The 19,836-nt window shown below is 59.2% G+C and overlaps 1 protein-coding gene and 1 long non-coding RNA gene across 5 annotated transcripts; one reads left to right on the plus strand and one right to left on the minus strand.

The window, feature by feature from the left end:
* Positions 1-534: 534 nt before the first annotated feature.
* NPTX1 (neuronal pentraxin 1) lies at positions 535-10,242 on the minus strand. The gene is made up of 5 exons (XM_035302010.3): positions 9,638-10,242; positions 9,138-9,345; positions 6,802-7,046; positions 5,401-5,580; positions 535-4,737 (listed from the first exon to the last, which is right to left on the minus strand). Exons 1-5 carry the CDS (start codon positions 10,079-10,081, stop codon positions 4,516-4,518), a joined length of 1,299 nt encoding a protein of 432 aa, XP_035157901.1. The 5' UTR covers positions 10,082-10,242; the 3' UTR covers positions 535-4,515.
* On the plus strand, positions 8,459-19,606 carry LOC103793419 (uncharacterized). Of its 4 annotated transcripts, XR_008481746.2 has the most exons (6): positions 8,459-8,513; positions 12,975-13,046; positions 13,540-13,863; positions 14,012-15,680; positions 16,794-16,915; positions 19,152-19,606. It is a non-coding gene; the product is annotated as an uncharacterized LOC103793419 (long non-coding RNA). The 4 variants fall into 4 exon arrangements; XR_004743659.3 differs by lacking the exon at positions 13,540-13,863; XR_004743660.3 differs by lacking the exon at positions 13,540-13,863 and having other exon boundaries at positions 15,586-15,691.
* The last annotated feature ends 230 nt before the right edge of the window (positions 19,607-19,836 follow it).

The raw sequence follows: 19,836 nt of genomic DNA on the forward strand, positions 1-19,836 counted from the left end.
CTCAGCCTGAGGCCCAGCGTTCCCGTGGCCATCTATCCCTTTGTAATGTGGGTCTGGGGACACTCTTAGACAAGTGCGGGAAGGAGCCTGGACTCTCAGAGCAGGAAGGCAAGCAGACATGGCCAAGGACCCGCTAGCAGACGTGGTGCAGAACTGCCAGCTCTGCTTGGGCACAGCAAGCCTGGGCCACCTGGAACCCAGGCCCAGCTGTGGACCACAAGTCCACCCAGGAGGGGACGGGGAATGGAAAGTGACCCTGCACGCCAGGCCCAGCTGCCTTCCTGAGTTGGGGAATCACCAGGTCTCTCTGTGCCTCTGTGTCAGCTGTCCCTGTGATGTGGCAACCCCTCCACCCAACATCCCAGGGTCATCAGATGGAATGGGGTTGTTCAAGGGCTCGGGGCAATGGACATGAGTGGCATGCATCCCCCGAAGGTGAGGGCCACCTGCACCCAGCTGGAGAAGAGGGGTGGCTGCAGGGGGAGGTGGCACCGGCAAGCCTCGGAAAAGAAGAGACGCTCTAAGGAGACCACAGTCTTTCTCCACTCTTTACTGTGTAAAAATAAACTCAACAATTCATGTCATTTCAGCAAGAAAATGAAAAAAAAAAGCAAGAATACCGGTAGAAATAGTGCATTTCCATAATTGCTAATGGGAGGTGGCAGGTCCCATGGTTTTGACCCATTTGATACCCAAAAGGCTGCAGATCATATGAAAAATGTACAGCTTTGGTTAGCAAATAATGAAAAAGTAAGATACATCGATTCTCTTTCATATTATACAATATATACATTATAACAATATCAACCATAGGGGGTTTGCTTTTTTTTTTTGGCAAAAAAGACAAAATTGGGACTCTAAGTATTGGGCTTTTTTTTTCTCTTCAATGACTTGTTCCCCTTCAACAAATTGCGCATAAGTCCACTGTGTACAGAAGTAATACATTTCCCATCGTTAGTTGAATAAATTTACACACTGTGTTTAAGAGATGAAACCATGACTTCGTCAAGCCACATTTGGTTGCCATAAGATTCCAAAGGATTCTATCCTCTTAATGTGAACCACATGTAACCCAAGCTGATTCTATCAAGGTTGGAACTGATACTCACATCCTCAGCTCATTCCACTTAGTAAGTCAGCTCCAAGACACAGGGTCACCATCAACAGCCAGTTTTACCTCCTGGTCCCCAACATGCTTTTGAGAACAGGTGGCTCCCCTTTGGAGCTCACTGGAATGACTGAACCTCATGCCAGCCTCTCCCCACCCCCTCACTGCCCACAAGACACCCCCTTGGTCTCAGGTCCCAGGGCTGGTGACAAAGTGATCTTTGCAGTCTTAGAAAATAAACTGGGAAACTACAAAAGGAAAAGAAAGCATACAAAATGTATCTCTTTCTTCCAAAATACATGCTTTCAGTTCTATGTTTTGGTGGAGCCTGAAAGTATTTTCAAGGGAGATATAGGTTAAGTTAATTTATAGGTTTGTCCTTTTCTTTCATAAAAATACTCTTGTTTGGTAATAAACTTTTTCTTCTACAGTAAGAGAAATAATACCGTGTTATCAAAAGCAAGAAGGCTTACGATTCAAGTGGGATCTAAGCCCCTGAGGGCCGGAGAGCTTCTGTCAACAGCTCTCCCACCCCGGACACCCAGGGAGCTGTCGGACGCCAGCTCGGCAAAAGCAAACACTGCCCCGACAGTGCTTTTTATCTTCTTGTTTTATAAAATGGCTTACCTGAGAGAGGCATGTATTATTCAGTGCAAGAGGGAACATCAATCAGATTAAGGAGTAGATGGGAACTACGTGGATTAGATTTGTGGCTGTGTCACTGACCTTTCTTGGGACCAGCAAAGTGCCAAGTGTCAACACAGTGAGGGAGTCGAGGGGCTTGGCTCAGACCCTAGCAAGGGGCGGGAGGGAGCTAAAGGTCAGCTTCGGCCCTGGCACCATGAGTGGGTCAGAGGAGGGACGAGGAAGGTGAGCGGGCCAGGAGGCCACGGGGTGGAGGCATAAGCACTGGGGTGTGCTCTGCCCCTCACTAGTCAGGGCAGAGGATGGCTCGTGGTCCTGAACGGACAGCTCCCACCTGGCCCACCAGGGCAGAAGGTGGTCTGCGGTCCAGTACGTCGGCAGGGATGGGGCTGGTGGGAGGGGCTGGCAGGGGAGCACCCCACACAGCCTGCACTGGGTGTTGCCTACACAAGGACTCCAAGACGGCTGGAGTGAGGGTGGGGCTAGCTCTGGTCTAGAGAGGCGACTCCAAGCTCTCTGGCTGGCTCCCAGGGATGGGAATCCTTTAGGCTTGTTCTCAACCTACACGTTAAAAATGCTTCTTGGTGTATTTGGGGAGGGGCGGGGGAGAGGGAAACTGAGCTCTCTCTTGACCTCCTCAACACCCTTGGCTTGCTTACCCAGCCATTTTCAGTAGCTACACGGGTGGTCACAGAACACTGGGCGGCACTCAGCACGCAACACAGAACCGGGCAGTCCATGCAGGTGCGGGAACACATGGCGGACCCAGGGAGCAAGGAACACGCTACCCCGAGGAACATGCAAACGGAGAAGATCCCTGCAGCCCCAAGGATGCCACAACCCGACGGGTGCTGATGAAGCACGATGATCTAAGAAGAAGCCACTGTTGAACAACACACAGCGCGGCGCCTGATCTGCACCCCCTCCACGGGAGTGATGCACTGCAGACCGGCAGCCAGGTACCGTGCAGACACCCACGAGAACACGGACACAGAGACACTGACAGACACACACAGATGCACTAGGTTCTTGACACAACATGGACCTGTGTTTAAGGGGACAGGTGGCCCCAGAAGGAACAGAAGACAGAAACACCTGCTCCTCCTGCAGAAATGTCTGCAGCTGCAGCTGAGCCAGGCAGTGCAGTAGAATTTCTAGAAAGACTCATCAGCCTTTTGCTAATGAGACTCCTGGAGACAGGGTCCGGGATGCCCTCAGGGCGTGCGACCACCAGATGGTACAGAGCAGGGAGCTCCCCCTACCCTGGACAGGGCCCCCAAGCCTGCTCTTTCTCATTCAGCACCCACACATACACAAGTACCACACACACACACACACGCAGACACACACACACACACACACACACTTCTCTCCCCTCCTTGGAAGGACTAGAAGGAAATGTCCATGTTGCTTTTCACAGGGAACAAAAAAAGGCAAAGGTTCTGGACATTGGTCAGGTCTCAGGGTCACCGGCCAGAGACACTTTTGGGCTGCTGTAGGCTGTGAGCCCCGTGAGATGGAGGAGTGGGTTTCAGGCCCCCGCCCTGGCCAGGCCTGGCCCCATGTGTGAGGTCTCCGGAGCCCCCTTGGAGGGGTTTGAACCAGCTCACCTGGGGCCTGGTGTGCTGGGAGGGATATGGCTGTCAAAAGCCCCCAAAGAGGACCTTCCCACCGACAGGCTGGGTTGAAGTCTCAGTGGCCCCATGTGGCCAGGTCGTCATCAAAATGTGGCTTTCTTACCTAAAAGGTCCCCTCTGGAAGCTCCTGGTCTGCAGTGCCAGAGGCCAAAGGAGAGGGGTGCTGGGGCCTGGTTTCCCGGGCTGTGGGTGGGATGCTCCTCGCTCAGCACCCTCGCCACCTGGGCTGAAGCAGCACAGGTCCAGAGGTGGGAAGGAAGGTGCAGACCTCAGCCTCACAGGACATGGGGGCGTGGGAAGACCGAGACCAGGGCCGTCCTGGGGAAGAGCCGGCTGAGCTGGGCACACAGGCCGGCCTCCGAGGCCGGGTGCTGCTCTCAGATGCAAATAGCAGGGATGGATGCTGGCTGGCCCTGGGGTAAGGGCCAGTGACCTCAGCCATCCCTTCTCCTCCACAGAAGAGCACAGGGTACCTCCCAGGACAGTCCGCCTTCACCCTTCGGAGACAATTCACTTCTATTACAAAGTAAAGGTTCTCCATAGAAAGGCCCCCCTGGCCTTTAAGCAACCACTAAAAAACCTTTATTACATCAATATAAAGATATGTCGCTCTGAAAAAGGTTTGTAAATAAAGACAAATGCGTGCACTGAGGCTGCACCAACCCCAAGGCAGGCACACGGCTAACAAGGTTGGCAAATACGGACTTTCACCATGAGATTTCTCCAAAGCCAAAATAAAGAAGGAAATGAAGTATGTCCTCAGAGAAAAGGCTTCCCCCAGGCACGCACACGCACACACATAGACACACACATGTAGACACGCACACACAGATCCTCTCACCTACTTCTGGCTTGTTGAAAACGTCGCGGCGCCCACTTTAGCTGTGAATGGGGCATGCCTGAGAGAGTCCGGGCTCCTACAGAGAAGTGGGGCCTCCTCAGGGACAGATGGGAGCAGGGCTGCTTCGTGTGCATGAGGACAAAACCAGGCTGTGTGCGTGTGCGTATGCCGGGTGACGGCCTCTGTTCATTCCTGGGGAAAGGGGAGAGAAGAGACGCACGAAACGGATCATCGCCGCACAAGCAGGGGGGGCAGGCGGGCAGGCTCGGCCTGGCCTGCAGCGCTCAGTTGATCTGGCGACAGGCCTCGAAGGTCCACTTGGTGGCTCCGCCGTAGATCTCAATGTGGGACTCGGCCCAGGCAATGACGTTGCCGGACAGTGCCTTGGTGCTGCAGGTGGCCAGGTTATATACCTCCCCTGGGGTCAGCTTGCGGTCCCAGATGTTGAAGTGGGCCAGCTCACCCACAAATGCCTGGGTGGCATCAAACCCACCACCCAGAGTGTCCTTCAGAGAAAAACAGAGGATGAGGGTGGAGGGGTGATCTGGGGCCCATCCCTAGGCTGGGGGTCTGAGCGTCTCTGTGCCTTACCCATCATGGACTCTCAGGGCCACTCCCGGGTGCCATTCTGTCTCCCTGTCCCTGACTCTCCAGCCCTCCATCCGTCCCTCCCCTGAGGGAGTCCAAGAAAAGGGATGGTGCCAACCACCTCTGCCCTGGATCTTCTCCTGGGGGCACCTGGGCTCTGCCCCTCCTGCAGCTGGTCCCTTAGCCATGACAACCCTGCCCAGATATCACTCCACACCAGCTGCAGCTGCCCAACAGGAATAGGCACCCCGGATTCTACAGCCCTTCGTCTCCTTCCCAGGTGCCCAACGGGAGACAAACCACTTCACAGGAACTAAATTATTCATCGCTAAAAGCAGAATTGGCCTTCCCATGCCAAAGAAAGTGTTGCTGCAGCTGTGAGAGCACTGAAACCAACGCTCACTCCTGCGGGGAGTTCAAGCACAAGTCCGCCCAGAGCACAGGCTTAGCCCAGCCTGCCCCCAACTGCTGCTCAGGGGAACCACCTCTCTGGCTACCTCCCTCCCTCCTCACTCCCCTTCCCCCTCCCAGCATCTGGCTCTGGAGCTCTCTCCTCTTCCCCACTACATTCAGCACAGTACCTGCTCCTGGCCCAGCACCAGCACGCCCTGGGGCTTGATGGGGTGATAGGGCGCCAAGTTCTCGCCGCTGCCACCCTGCGTGCCATCCTGGTAGGCCTCCCAGACCCCGTCCCGGGTGGTCCAGGTGACGCAGATGTGGTGCCACTTGCCATCGTTGATGACAAATGGCAGCTTGGCCACCTGGGAAGGAAAATGACAGACGCCGGTGGGTATGGGGGTACAACTCAGAATCCAGGAACTTCACGGCCTCAGTTGTTCTATTTCTACTTGCAAAATAAATATCAGGAACTACTATTGAATCCTCACGGCACCTATGCCCCAGACTTCTGCATCTGCCAGCCCCGCCTGGGAGTGGGGCACAGAATCACACAGGAAATGTAGCACTCTACCCAGGGAACCCCCAAGGGCCCTGTGGGTGCACAGTCTCTTCACTCCTACTCACTCTCCTCCCTCTGCGCTAGTCTACACAACAAACCCTTGGCTGGAGGCTGTCCCTGGTGTCTGAGCTCACTGCTGCCTCTCAGGCACCCATGCGACATCTATGCAGCCTCCTCTCTCTTCCAAGGTCCCATCTCCAGCTGTTACACCCTCTCGCTCCACAACACTGCAAGCCTTGGCCGAGGATCTGAGAGATGCCATAGGCCACGATGCCTTTTAAAGCTCAGACCAGCCTCCGACCTGGCATTTCACTCCCCTGCTACCATTCCGGGTGGGGAGGATGACAGACAGTGAGGAAAGAAACCTCACATCCTTTTCTCTTCGGGAAAGGGGGCCCAGAATGGCACAGCCCTTTTGGGGGAAAAGCAACAGGAACAGGGGCTTGGAATCCACCTCCCAGCCCAGGTTTTAGCCACTGACTACCACTGTTGGCCTGGAGTTGAGGCAGTTTGAAAGCTGGCAGCTAGTTCTGCAGCTAACAGGGGAGGAGGGAGAAGGTTCACCAGAGGGAAAGGCTGCCTCTCTTCCAAGGGGTCACACAGACCTGTCCTCCTCCCGAGAGTTAGGGGGCTGAGTGGGATAGACTTGGACTCGGGAAAAATCTCTAAGGCCCCCTTACGACCCTAGAGCATCTCTGGGCCCCCAGTATGGAGCGGCAAAGCCAGTTACCAAGCCAGCTGGTGGAGAAGGAGTTAGATTGCACCATAGGGCTGGACCAGGCCCCACAGCTTATTCTCTGCCATCTCCCACACCCACCCCAAGAGGCATCTGGGAAGGTCCAGCTCTCCCTGCTCTCCCAGTAAAGTGACGGTGCCCCTCTCACTTCCCCTGGTCTCCCCCTCCTCCTCCCTCAGTCCCATCTGGCAAACCCTTTCCTTGGGCCCGGAGCCCGGTCCTAGCATGCAACCTGAGCCAGAGCCCCAGGGTCTCGCCCTGCCATCCCTCAAGCTGGAGGTGCGTTACCTTGTCATTGATGAGGATCTCCATGGGGTTGTTGCCCCATTCGATGAGAACCAGCTCATTGGCCTGGCCAGGTACAGCATAGGAGAACGGCGTGCCCACCCCTGGCGCGGCACTGGACTTGAGCCACATGCAGACAGTGAAGGCGTACATCTCGGGCAGGCTCTTCTTCACCTTGGCGTACATGTAGTTGGTCCGCAGCGGGAAGGTGAGCTGGAACTTGTCTCCAGGGCGGTTGTCTTTCTGCCCTGTGGAGAGTAGGAAACGGCCTGACAGCTGCACCTGCATGAAGTGCTTATGGGTGTCTGAGTGAGTTCTGTCTCCAACAAGCTCTGTGATGCGGCCAAGGCAGGCTCCGGTCTCCACTCTGGAGAGGCCAAGAGGGTGGCTTCCCAGGTCAAGTACTTTGCCCCAAGGCACAGGGCCAGTCCGTAAAGGGCTGACCCGAGCTCTCTATGCTCCGGGTCTGGCTGGCTCTCACTTCCAAGTGCTGGCATCCCTGGGGGTGGGGGGTGGGGAGCAGTGCCTGGTGGGCTGCAGCATGTACAGTGGGCTGCGTGGTGGGCGTGAGTAGGGAATGGGGACAGTGAAGCCAGTACACACCCAGTCAACCCACGGAGCACCGGTGGCCGCAGAGGAGGAATGAGGCTAGCTACCCTGAGAGTAGCCCCCTCTGGGGCTGACCTTATTCCAGGATGGGGCGGGGCTCCCCTCCTCACTCATCCTGGGCTCCGCCTCTGCCTTCCCACCCCCTGCCTCCCCACCCAACAGCCAGGCCCTGGTGCCCACACTCTTCCCTCGATGCTAGATGTGCATCTGACCCACCAGTGCCTCTTGGTGTGTGAGGCTGAGCATTTCCCCATTTCCAAGGCCCTTCCAGGGACTCTGCCTGGAGCCTGCTGAGGGGAGGGCAGCCAGGAGCCGGGATGCCCTCCTGGAACCAGGGCTCCCCAAGGTGACTGCTCTAGGATGCTGCCACGCACTTTTAGTGGGCAAGCATCATCGCAGCTCAGGCTCCAGGCCTAGTGGCCTCCCCTTCCACAAAGCCCATCTTCTCCCCTGCCCCTCTGACAGCCACTTCTCCAGTGAGTGCCAACCCCCACCCCCAGTCCATCTATATACTGTGCAGCACCCTGGGTGTGGTGTGACTGACTCCAGGCAAAACATTCCTGGGCAGGAATGGGCACCAGGACCAGGCTCAGAGCCCAGGAACATCCCCCCCCCCCGGCCAACCCCTGGGTGTGCAGCCGTGGTCCTGCCAGGGAGCCCAGAAAGAAACCAGTTCCCCAGGCCAAAAATTATTTCTAGAAGGCATCCTGCCCAGCCAGCAACCACCCCCTCCTCTAAACCAACTGTCAGGGAGCAGAGCAGGGCAGACCCCCTCAGGGCAGCTCCCCTGACCCACGGAGGCCTGGCGGGGGGTGGGGAGGGACCCAGCCCCTGGGCTTTTCATTCCAGGGTGCTTTTCATTCCCCAGTCTCCCCCTCCTTCCCTCTCCCTCTCTCCTGAGGTCCTTCCTTCTCCAGATCTGTTTTTCAGTTACATAACAAGCCTTAAGATGGCACTGTTTAAATCTGTCCGGCACATTTTGCGGTCTGAGCAGGGTCACGTGGCCCTGCTCCGCACCAGGCAACCCCCCCCTCCCCGCTTTTACAACCTTGTTTGATTTCTGCGACTTCAAGGCAGAGCCTCCAGAGCTCATCCAGGCGCCCAGGGTGAGAGCCGGGTTGGCCTGAATGGGTGACTGGGAAGCCTCAGGGATTCGAAAGATGCCAGGGCCTGGGGCACTCAGAAGAGAAAACCTCGGGGTAGGGGTTCAGGGCAGAAGTGGGGAGGAGCTGGGGATCTTGAGAAGACACCAGGGGCATAGAAGCTGGGAGGAAACCCGCTGAACAGCCCCAGCGGCCTGGGGACTCAGAGCACCCAGCCTGCACCCAGCTGTCCTCAGAGGCTGGGGACCAGCTTCCTTAAGCAGGCAGGGTTTGGGCCAGCGGCAGCCACTGTGCAAAGTTACTGAGGATTAAACAAATCAGACTTGAAAAATCCAGCAAGAGTGTGTGAGTGTGACTGGATGGGGGAGGGGGGCACTATGCAATCCCTTCCTCCGTTCTGCTCCCCTTCCCAGACACAGCCCCAGCCCAGAGCACCCAGCCCTGTCAGAAACCCGGACTAGAAACCCAGAACCTGGGCAGGGGTGTGGGGGATGAGAAAGGGCTGCAGGGGTCTGGGTGGGGAGGGTGGCTTGCGCTCGCACAGCTCGGAGCTGGGCTGTTAGGACCCGCGGCACGGTCGGGCAAGCAGGCGGGGGCCAGGCAGTGCGGCTCCCCCGGCCCCAGTACCTTTCTCGAGCTCGCTGATCCGCTGGTGCAGGGAAGTCAGGGCGGTCTCGATCTTGACCCTCTCCTCGGTGTCATTCCGGGGGCCCCCCTTGCCCTCCTCCAGGGTGTTCACCCGGGACAGCACCTGCCTCTCCAGCTCATCGATCTTGCTCTGCAGCAGATCCTTGAGGCTGTTGGTCTGGCTGGAGGAATTGAGGCGGCTGTACTGCTGCGGGGGGCAAAGGCGGGGGGAAACCACACGGTTAGGCGAGGCTCGGGACCGTGGCTGGAAAGCCCGCGGCGCGGTCCCCTCGGGGCGACTGCGGGGGTGGCCGGGTAAGGAGCTGGGGCGAGTGGCTGCCATGGGGCCTCGCAGGCGCGTGGAGGCACCGGTCAGGCACCCGCGCGCAACCGAGGCGGGGTTGGGGGATGCCTGGCCGGGTAGGGAACGAACGGGGTGGGGGAGGGCAGAGGGGCGAGCGAGCCGGAGGGGGAACCGGAGCCGGAGGGCGCGCGCGGACCTCGAGGTTCTCCAGGCGGGTTTTGAGCGATTGCAAAGTTTGCCCGAGTTGGCTGAGCGTCTCGGCGGCCGGTGTCCGGGACAGGTCGCCCATGGTGTTCTTGCCCGAGCCGGGTTGCTTGCGGCCGCCGCCCGCCCGGGCCTCGCCGGCTCCGGGTTCCAGCGTGCTCTGGCTCTCGCAGCGGCCCAGCTTGGCGGTCAGCTCGCGGATGGTCTCCTTCTGGCTCAGGATGGTCTCCTTCTGCTGCAGCACTGTCTCGCGGAGCTGCAGCACGCTGCTCCGGAGCTCCTCGGCGCCGCCGGCGGCCACGGACGCGGCGCACATGTCGGCGTCCACGGGTACCGAGGTGCAGATGAAGCGCGTCGGCCCGAAATCCTGGGCCCCGGCGCCCAGGAGGCAGAGGGCGAGCAGCGCACAGGTGCGCGCGGCGCGGCCGGCTGGCATGGCTGCGGGCACCGGGCGCTCCGGGCCCGGCTCGGCTCGGCTGGGGCTCAGCTCCGGCGGGGACCCGGCTCGGGCTGTGGCTCCGCGAGCGGCCCGCGCTCTGGGCGCCGCGCTCTCCGGCCGAGCGGTCCACACCGCCGCGCTCTCAGGCCCCCACTGCCGCCTGCGCTGCGGAGCCCGCGCCTTTTATGCCGCCGCGGGAGGGGCCTCGCGCCGCCGACGTCAGCGGGGGAGGAATCCCGCTTTAATTGTCTGCGGCCGGGGCCCGCGGCGCCGCGGGGGTCTCAGGAACGCGCCCCCGGGGCCGCCTCCGCTCGCGTCCCCCCCAACCCGCCCAGTCCCTCTGTGCGCTGCCGCGCCCCCCTCTTTCCCCGCTCCCGCCTGGGCGGGCGCTGCCCCAAAGGCCCCAAGAGCCCAGCGGAAGGGGTTCGGGCTGTGGCCCCGGCCTCGAGGATGGACCACCTGCGTGGTGTCCCCACACCTCCGAGGGGGCTCCGGGCGGGTGGGAAACCTCGGCGGGTCCGGGAGGCACAATTAGAGGTTCGGGTCTCCTGGCTGCACCGAACACTATCGGACCGGGGGCATTGGGAGCCGGGCTGGGTCCCCAAGAACCCAGATATTCAACGTCTGCGTGCCGGGTGGTCAGCGCCGCGAAGTTCAGAGCGGGGGTCCCTGGGCCGCCCCGCGTTTATCAGGTTTCTGTGCGCTGTTGAAAGCGGCGGAGCAGCCTGGGTCCGGGGACTTCCCACGGCTCCCGACCCCGGCGCCTGCCCTCCCCCGGCCCTCGGGCTCTGTCTACCCGGCAATGTCCCCGCCCCCGGAACTGTCAGCCCCCACCCCGTACGGCTGGGGCGCCGGGCACTTCTCGGAGGCCGCCCCAGCGGTTCGAGCCTTTCTGGCAGTGGAACCGGCCCGATTCCGGGCAGGCGCTGTCCCCGGAGCGGGACTTTCGCAGAGGCCTCGGGAATGGTCTTCGAAAGGTGGCCCCGGGGGAGCAGCCGCCCGCACCCCAGCAGCTTCCCCTCGCCAGGCGCGACGCGCGTCCGGTGTCCCTGAGCTGTTTCCCGTCCTCCCAGCTGCACCCATTCAGGCCCGAAGGCCAGCGGGAGGGGTCCCAGAGGTGTCTGGGGGCTTCCACCTGAGAAGCTCCGCACGTCGGCGCTCACTCAGACGCCTCACCCGGTACCCGAGCACTCGCGCCTTTTAATTGACCGCGTGGCTTGGCTCCGGGATCCCCGTCCGGGTTCCCACGCCGGGCTGGGGACTCCAGACCCGGGCTGGCACCGCCACCCCGCTCCGCCCCGCAGCCATCACAGAGGTGAAAGCCTTGGAAATCCCTTCGTCCACGCTCCTGCTCTACAGAGAAGGAAACAGGCGCCGAGGCTTCGGTGCCAGGCTAGACCCGTGGGCCCCCGACCCCTCCCGCCTCTCCCGGCCTCTCTGGTCCCTGCGTTCCGCAGCCGTTCCCTGCGCGCAGGGGGGACTGGGGGTAGGGGGCGTATCCAGCCCTCAGGGACCCACAGGCAGCCCCCGGTGCCGAGATCGGGCGTTCGCCCCGCGGGCGGGAGCCAAGACCTGCTGGATGGAGACCTTTTTGAGAAACCGCGGCCTCTTCCCACCCGGTCCCCCGGGCTCCTGCGTTCAGCGTCTTAGCCTTTAAGCCTTCCTGAGCCAGGGCTGCGAGCTGGGGTGTCCTTCGGCCGCCGCTTCCCGGCGCCAGAGGGACCCCGCGGTCCGCACGCGCCTCTCCTCGGCTCCGCGTGGCAGGTGTGGGGTTTCCCGCTCGCCCGCCACAGCGCGCCCAAACCCACGCGGCCGGCGGCCCCTCGCGTGCTCTGCGGACCCCGGGCCGCGAGAGGGATTAGGTTCGCCAGTCCCCACGCGTGGTATGCGCCGAGAGCGCCACGGGCTGGAACCCGCCTCGGGAGGAATTACCCGCGCGGGGGCGCGGCGGCTTCTGCCCCAGCTCCATCGGGAGCCGCTGAGCGGGTGCCCTCCTGGCCCCGCGCTGTGGCCTCGCTGCGTCCAGTGGGAGGCTGTGCCCGTCAGGCCTGTAGCCGGCTGTGCGGAGAGCGCGCGCGGGAGAGGAGCGTGGCCCTCCCCAGGGCAGGCTGTTTGGATCGGGAGGGACCCTGAACCTGGCTCCGCGCCTCGAGTCCCAGCAGCGGCGGAGCCTTCCCGGCAGCCCAAGGCCAGGGACCCGACCTGGCTTTTCCTCCAGGGCTGCAGACCTCAGCGGTCCAGCACCTCGGCGCGAAGAAGCGGGTTTTCCTCCGCAGAGGACCGGAGAGGACGGCGTCAGAAAGGGAGGGGAGCCTGGGCCAGTGTCTGGGGCAGCCTGTGGAGCCCCGGGGGAGGAAACAGCGCTGGACCGGCCAGGACCCTTGGGTCCAGCCTGCGACTGCCGTGCAGGAGGCACTGGGCAGGACACCTGCGGAGGCCGCACACACACGCGAGGGCCACCATGTGGCTTTTCTCTCATGCAAGACCCTGGGCAAGCAGAGGTCCAGCCCTGGTCGTGTTTGGGGTTCCCATGGCCTCCTCAGAGTTCTGCGAGTATCAGAGAGGGAGGGAGCAGGAAAACAAAGGGCTGCCCTGACCAAACTCATCGGGGTGTCTGGCTCCCAGGTCGGAAGATACAGCTGGGGTGAGGGATCTTCCATAGTACCCCCAGCTGAGTACATTTGAGGCTGCCTATGACACGGTGTCACTCGTAGGGAAGCCATGCACACTGGCACGCTATCATTTTATTTTTGAGACAGGGTCTCGCTCTGTTGCCCAGGCTGGTGAGCAGTGGCGCAGTCATAGCTCAGTGCAGCCTCTACCTCTTGGGCTCAAGCGATCTTCCTGCACCACCACACTCAGCTATTTTCTTTTCTTTTTTTTTCCGTAGAGATGGTTGATTTCTTCTCACCTTGATCTTGGGACTACAGGTGTGAACCATGGCTCCTGGCCTAGGACAGTGGTATGTATTATAGCACTCCCACCATACTGGTGCAATAAATGTGAATAAATCCTGAAAGCATAGACAAGGCCGGGCTCGGTGGCTCAGCCTGCAATCCCAGCATGTTGGGAGGCCAAGGCAGGTGGATCACCTGAGGTCAGGAGTTCAAGACCAGCCTGGGCAACAAGGTGAAACCCCCGTCTCTACTAAAAATACAAAAATTAGCCAGGCAAGGTGGTGCAAACCTGTAATCCCAGCTACTCGGGAGTCAGAGGCAGGAGAATCACTTGAACCTGGGAGGCAGAGGTTGCAGTGAGCCGAGATCATGCCACTGCACTCCAGCCTGAACAACAGAGGGACAAGAAGGTGACTCTGTCTCCAAAAATAAAAAAGACAACAGTGGAACAAAATACCTAGAAAGTGATGACTTTGGAGTATTTACTGCCTATTTAAAATATAATTTATTTAATTATACATTTACTTAGTTTAAAATTTAATGCTAAGTACATTTTAGGCACGGTGGCTCATGCCTGTAATCTCAGCACTTTGGAGGCTGAGGCAGGTGGATCTCTTGAGCCCAGGAGTTCAAGACCAGCCTGGACAACATGGCAAAACCTCATCTCTACAAAAATACAAGAATTAGCCAGGCATGGTGGTGTGCACGTGCAGTCCCAACTACTCTGGAGGCTGAGGTGGGAGGATTGCTTGAGCCTGGGAAGTTGATGCTGTGGTGAGCCAAGATTGTGCTACTGCACTCCAGCCTGGGTGACAGAGCAAGAGCCTGTCTCAAAAAAAAGAAAAGAACAGAAAAGAAATATTTAAAAAGAAGGTTAGACAGGTAGGTTGGGCAGTGTCAGGAGGACTTCAGTGCACATCAAGAGTCTACTCGGTGGATGGTGGGAGGTCCTGCAGGGGTGTACTGGAGCCTGGTGGGTGCCTGCGCCCTTGCTCATGCTGCAGCAGCTCCTGGGCCTCTCCTTTTCCAGGCCATGCCTTAAACTCATATGGAACCTCCACCCTGAGCAGGAAAGAGGGTGAGCAATGGATGGGTGCTGGGAGAATGCTGGGAGGGCCTGTGGGCACTGGGAGGTACTGGGCAGAGGTACCCTTCTTTGCCCTCCACTCCAGCATGAGGTTCCACGATGCCTCTGGAGGGGTGAGGTTGGGAGGGGAGAGTGTAGTGGGGTGGGAGAGGCCCTGGTCCCCCACCTGCAGAAGAGGAGCAGGGGCCCTTGTTGATCACAGTCCTGGGACACAGCACCTCAGCCTAAGGTCAGGACATGCCCCTCTGGAGGACAGCTGTGCCACCGGAGATGCATTGCATTGCAGCTGGACTAGGAGGGGGCCAGTCTGCAGTGAGGCGAGTGGCTGGGGTGTTGAGTGTGGGGGCATTCCCTGAGATTTTCAACGTCATTTTCATCTGCGTCTGAATGTTCAGCAGCTCCCAGGGTGCTGACATATTATTTCTCAATCTGGGTGCTGATCCCTCGGGGGTGTTTGTTTTGTGGCCGTTCACTGGGCTATCCAGGAGCCGTCTGTGCACTCTTCTCTGTGGTTCTATGCCTCACACACGGTGCGGGGACAGCATCCACAGGTTGTCCTGGGCAGAGGAGAGGGGCTTCCTGGCGCACCAGGAGAGAAGGCACAGGGGCCTCTGGCAGCTGAGCCCTCAAGAAACAGTCAGGCCATGCGACCCTTCCCCCAAGTGAGGTGCCCCTGGACCCACAGGTGTCGGTGTGGGGCGGCTCTGATGGCAGCCAGCCCCCATGGGACCTCTGAGTCACAGCCTCAGCCCACCTGTGCCTCAGAGTCACTCTTGACAGCCCCACAAACAAACTCTGTGTGATAAGGGACAGGTCCTTGCTCCCCGCTCTGCTGAGGGAGGCGCCCGACCCGAGCCTTCCCCTCTGTCCTCTACATGACACTTCTGCACTGGTAACTGAATGGTATCTTGCAAACAAGCACTTGTCCCCTTTCCAAGTCCTCCCACCACATTCACGCATTCGCCTTTCAAAGGCACAGCTGGGCTCTGGTCCTCGCTCATGGGAGGAAACCCAGGGAAACCCACAAAGCCAAGGTCACGCAGATGCCCAGCAAAGGCAGAGCCAGGGCCAAGCCCAGCCTTCACATGCGTGGCCGCTTTCTCTCTGCCCAGCACAGGAGCTGCAGGAGAAGAGCCCTGGGGGACGGTGCCCCAGCCCACCCATGCCCAGTGGGTGGGGCAGATGTGGCTGCGGACCCCAGGCTCAGGAGCTTCTCACTGGCCATCCTCGGAGGAGAAACCAGCCCTGCCTCACCCCAGGGCTATGCACTCGTGCCCACTGTGCAAAGGCCATGAAGCCTGCAGCAGCTGCAGCCAGGAGCCGACAGGTCATGGGCAGTGCCCCATTCGACTGGGACAGCTGGGCTCCCACCCCAGACTCCCTTCTCCCGCCAAGAGTTTCCCCACAGCAAGGACTGCCTTCCTCCTCTGAGCCAGCCAGGCAGCCACTAGCCCAGTCTGGCTGGGGACAGAGTCCTGGGTGGTCTATTTCCCCGCCCTGTCCTTTTCTTCTCTCAGGCTGAGCCCAGTGCTGGGATTGAGGATAGGGAATGGGCGCTCTTGAACTGCTGATTGGCTGATCCCTATCACCCACCAGAAGCTGCAGGGGAAAGGTGAGCGCTGGGTAAGGCATGTCTTCCTCTTTAAGGGGTTTCTCGGCACCAGGCAGATTCTCGTGCATTTGGCATAGTGTAACCATTCAGAACAGTTGCTCTCAGTTCAAATATTTCCAGAGCATGCATTGAGGGGCAGGCCAGGTGATGGGGCCAGGTTGAGTCAAACACCATTCTCCACCCCAGAGACCACTGGACCTGGCAGGCTAGACACGGATGGGCACACCTCGGGTCCCATGCTTGAGTGAGGGCCACGGGATGGGAGATGGCCCTGAGCCAGCACCAGGCACATGGGCTGGGGTCCAGCCGTCAGAGGGAGGGGGTCTCCTGTGGAGGTGATAACAGGGATCTTGAGGAGTGAGCTGAGGGGTTGGCATGAGCAACGCCAGAGCCATGAGGGGCAGGCCGTGGGGAGAGGGACGGAGTTCCTCTGCCAAGAGTGAACTGCAAAGCAGGGGCCATGGTGGATGTGTGGAATTGTGGGCAAGGTGGGCCAGGACCTTGGGGAGCAGCCACAGTCCTGTAGGGACGCTGTCTGGGAGCCCTCAGTGAGGGCAGAGCTGAGCGGGAGCGGGGCTTGCAGAAGAGGCCTGGAAGATGATGTCATAGGAGCCAGGGAGGAAGGGGGCTGGGCTTGAGAAGCTTGAGGGCATTTGGGAGATTCCTTGGCAGGAGCTTGGTGGTGTCTTGGGTGTGGGAAGTGAAGGAGAGGGAGGAACCTGGGAAGATCCCGGCTCCTGTGCGAGGGGGTGGTGGTGATCCTGCCTGCAGAGAAAGGGTGGGGAGCCCAGGGAGGGGGTGGCTTGGAGGGAGGGGTAGCCCAGAGTTCAGATGGGGACACATGGGAGGTCAGAGCCCAACACTGAGGAGGCTCTCGAGATTGCACAAACAGGAGGCTGGTCCTGAGCTGACCTTAGCAGAAGGGGCCTGGGGCCTGAGGGTGCAGAGGAAGGATGGAAGCGTCTTTAGGGGCAGTGGACTCACAGCCAAGTCAGTCAGGAGCCCCCACAGGGAGACAGTGGGTTCAAAAGCAGAAGGAAGCTGAGAAGAGCACCCTGGGACCCCAATATTCAAGGACCGTTGTTTTAAGATTTCTGACCTCGTGTTCAACAGTGACAAGGGCAGCAGATACCAGTACTCTCAGGAGTCCGTCCAGGACCTTCTGGACTTCAAAATGCTTTCAAGCACTTACCTTCTCTGCATCCCCAACATGGAGCTGGCAAATACAAAGCCAGGTCAGGAATGGCCCCAGGGCCCCCATCCCAGCTCCCCCTAGTATGCATTCATTTGGTTCCTGAGCTAGGACACGCCTTCCAGCTACAGCATCTGGCTGCTGCGACGGGGGCCAGGGGCTTCCAGCCCGCTCTGTCCTTGCACATCAATTTTACCACCTGCCAGACGCCAGGAGAGGGCATATGAAATATAAAATGAGTTGAGGCATAAAAGTGTTTTGGAATAAAAATGATGTGTACTGGCAAGGGATTACAGTTATTACAAGGACCACGCGCTGATGCCATCACTCATACCTGAGAGTGGGAGAGTGTGGTCGCCTGCCGACAGAGGCAGCAGCCAGCGTGCCTACTCCTCTAGGGACAAGGTTGCAGGTGGAGTGAAGCCAGCCCTCGGGGAGTGTCCAGGGAGGGCTCTGGGGGTGGTGGCTCACAATGCAGGGCCGGTGCAGTGGCTCACTCCTGTAATTCTAGCACTTTGGGAGGCCAAGGCAGGCGGATCTCCTGAGGTCACCTGGCCAACATGGTGAACCCTTTCTCTACTAAAAATACAATGATTAGTCAGGTGTGGTGGTGGGTGCCTGTAATCCTGGCTACTCGGGAGGGTGAAGCAGGAAGATTGCTTGACCCTAGTAGGCAGAGGTTGCAGTAAGCCGAGATCGCACCACTACACTCCAGCCTGGGCGTCACAGTGAGAATCTGTCTCAAAAACAAGCAAACAAAAACAGTTAGGCACATGGCAAATACGGAAGCTTTTTGGTTACATTTCCCAAGGTGTCTTCAGGTAGATTACTTCATCAGATGACCTAACACACCCAGCAGGTGGCTTTGGCAGGCAGCATTCTTATGTTTGATTCTGCCCGTTCTGCAGAGGAGGCAAACAGGGATCCTCCATCACGTCCATCCCTCTCCACCACACCCACGGTGAGAGAGCAGCAGGGAGCTCCCGCCTGGTCCCTGCCCTCCCTGCCAATATTCCATGCTCATGGGTCCCAGTGCTGGGCCCACAGCTGCCCAATGTGTCCCAATAACACGGTGCCTTTGACTTCAGAGGGCAAGGGGCAGCCACAGAAGGTTTTGGGACAGGAGCTATCATGGCTTCTGGATCAAGACTGGATGCACTGTTGGGCCGTAGCAGGCAGGAGACTCCTTAGGAGGCTGTCCCAGTGACCTGGTACAGAACAACAGTGGGGGTGGGCAGTACACTCCCAATTGTGCCATATGCGGCTTTAGCTTCTCAATCCTTGTGAACTACAAGGCTGGTCATGGTTAGTGCCGGGCCTCTGTGGCTGCTCAGGGTGATTTCTCATGGATCCTGCAACCCTGTCTCCCCTTCACAAGCCTCTGGCCCCCGGTGTCTGTGTCCTTACGCCTTAGGTCAGTCTGAGACATTCCTGTCACTTGTGCTCCATGGCCTTTTTCCAGCCCTGGCTGGCATCTCCTGGTGTAGGAGGGAGAGAGGCTGGGAAGAGAGCAGCTCAGCCCACAGGAGGTACCCATGGAGGCCGGCAGGAGCCTGGGCCCCCCTGCACCATCCCCAGTCCTCAAACCCTAGACCAGGGTCTCACCCTCCAGAGTCTTGATTTCTCCACCTGTGAAGGAGCCACTTTTCCCACCTACCAGGAACTGAAGTCAAAGGCACAGAGTTATTGGGACACATTAGGGAGCTGTGGGCCCAGCGCTGGGTGTCACAAGAGCATGGAATATCGGCAGGGAGGGCGGGGGCCAGGCGGGAGCTCCCTCTGCTCTTCGGACGCCCCTCCTGTAGCTCTTCCCACCAACCCACTCCCCAGTTTGCTCTGCTTTTCGTGGCCAGTCACCCAGGGGTCGCATCCAGGGAGGCTCCTGCGGGCCCAGCTTCACTGGCCTTGGAGGGCTAAACTGCCTGGCCCAGGGGCGTGCCACTGTGTCCTGGGCAGGCTACAGGCACCCTGCGGGACTGGAGCCTGGGGTAACTCAGCAGGACAGAGGCCGGGCCACCAGAAAGCTCCCCAGCTGATGGCCAAGCTCAGGGCATCTTGCACCCCTGTACCTGAGGACGGCCTCCAGCCAAGGAGAGTGAAGTCATCCTCCAAGGGGAGGCACTCAGCCCTGCGGAAGCCCCTTTGAATGGGGGAGGCCTTGGGAAGCTGGGTGAGGGGTCAGAAGCCGGGAGCTCTGGATTTCAGGACTTGGAAAAAATGTGCTGCTTTTTTTTTTTTTTTTTTTTTTTTTGAGACGGAGTTTCGCTCTTGTTACCCAGGCTGGAGTGCAATGGCGCGATCTTGGCTTACCGCAACCTTCGCCTCCTGGGTTCAAGCAATTCTCCCGCAGTATCTGCTTATAGGACCCAGTGCTCCCGGTGAGACCTCTCCATTCCCTCTCCCTCCCTCCCTTTCTGCCTCACACCCTCTCTCTCTTCCTGTCCTTCTATATCTGAGTCGTGTTTGGTCTGTGATGTCACCGCCCCCCTCCCTGTGGCTGCCATTCAGAGCTGGCAATAATGAATAGCGCCGGATTCCCACTCACTGGGCTCCAGCAGCACTACAGAGACACCAAGCCCTTTGTTGCAAATAATTAATTTGGTCCCATGTTTCGTAACATCCTAAAAAGCTTTCCGGGGCGAGCACCTGCCAGACACCGTGATCTCATCAATACTGCATCGCATCGGACACAATTGCTGTGTGCTTTCATTAAAAATTTAATTTGTGGTTTAAATCTGCAGTGTTCCCTTTAAAAGGATGTCGGGGGCTGGGATGAAAAGGGAGGGACAGGCTTGGGTCTGGGGGTGGGCATTCTGGAGTAGAGGAAATCCCAAGCCCCTGGGGAGGTGGGGGCGGGGCTTCCCACTGGAGCAGCTGCCCCTCTCCGATTGGCTGTGCTTGGTCTGTGGCCTCTCCTGGTGCTGGAGGGAGGCTGATGGACCATTGATGGAAAATGCTTTTCTG

The sequence above is a fragment of the Callithrix jacchus genome, chromosome 5 (genome assembly GCF_049354715.1).
Source record: "Callithrix jacchus isolate 240 chromosome 5, calJac240_pri, whole genome shotgun sequence".
Taxonomy (NCBI): domain Eukaryota; kingdom Metazoa; phylum Chordata; class Mammalia; order Primates; family Cebidae; genus Callithrix; species Callithrix jacchus.

Bases quoted from the DNA above. Each gene is read 5' to 3' on its own strand.
- NPTX1 (XM_035302010.3), bottom strand. From the start codon at position 10,081: ATGCCAGCCGGCCGCGCCGCGCGCACCTGTGCGCTGCTCGCCCTCTGC. The intron at 7,047-9,137 runs GTACTGGGGCCG...TACTCTCCACAG, and splicing joins GATCAGCGAGCTCGAGAAAG to GGCAGAAAGACAACCGCCCT. The intron at 5,581-6,801 runs GTAACGCACCTC...TTTCCTTCCCAG, and splicing joins AGATCCTCATCAATGACAAG to GTGGCCAAGCTGCCATTTGT.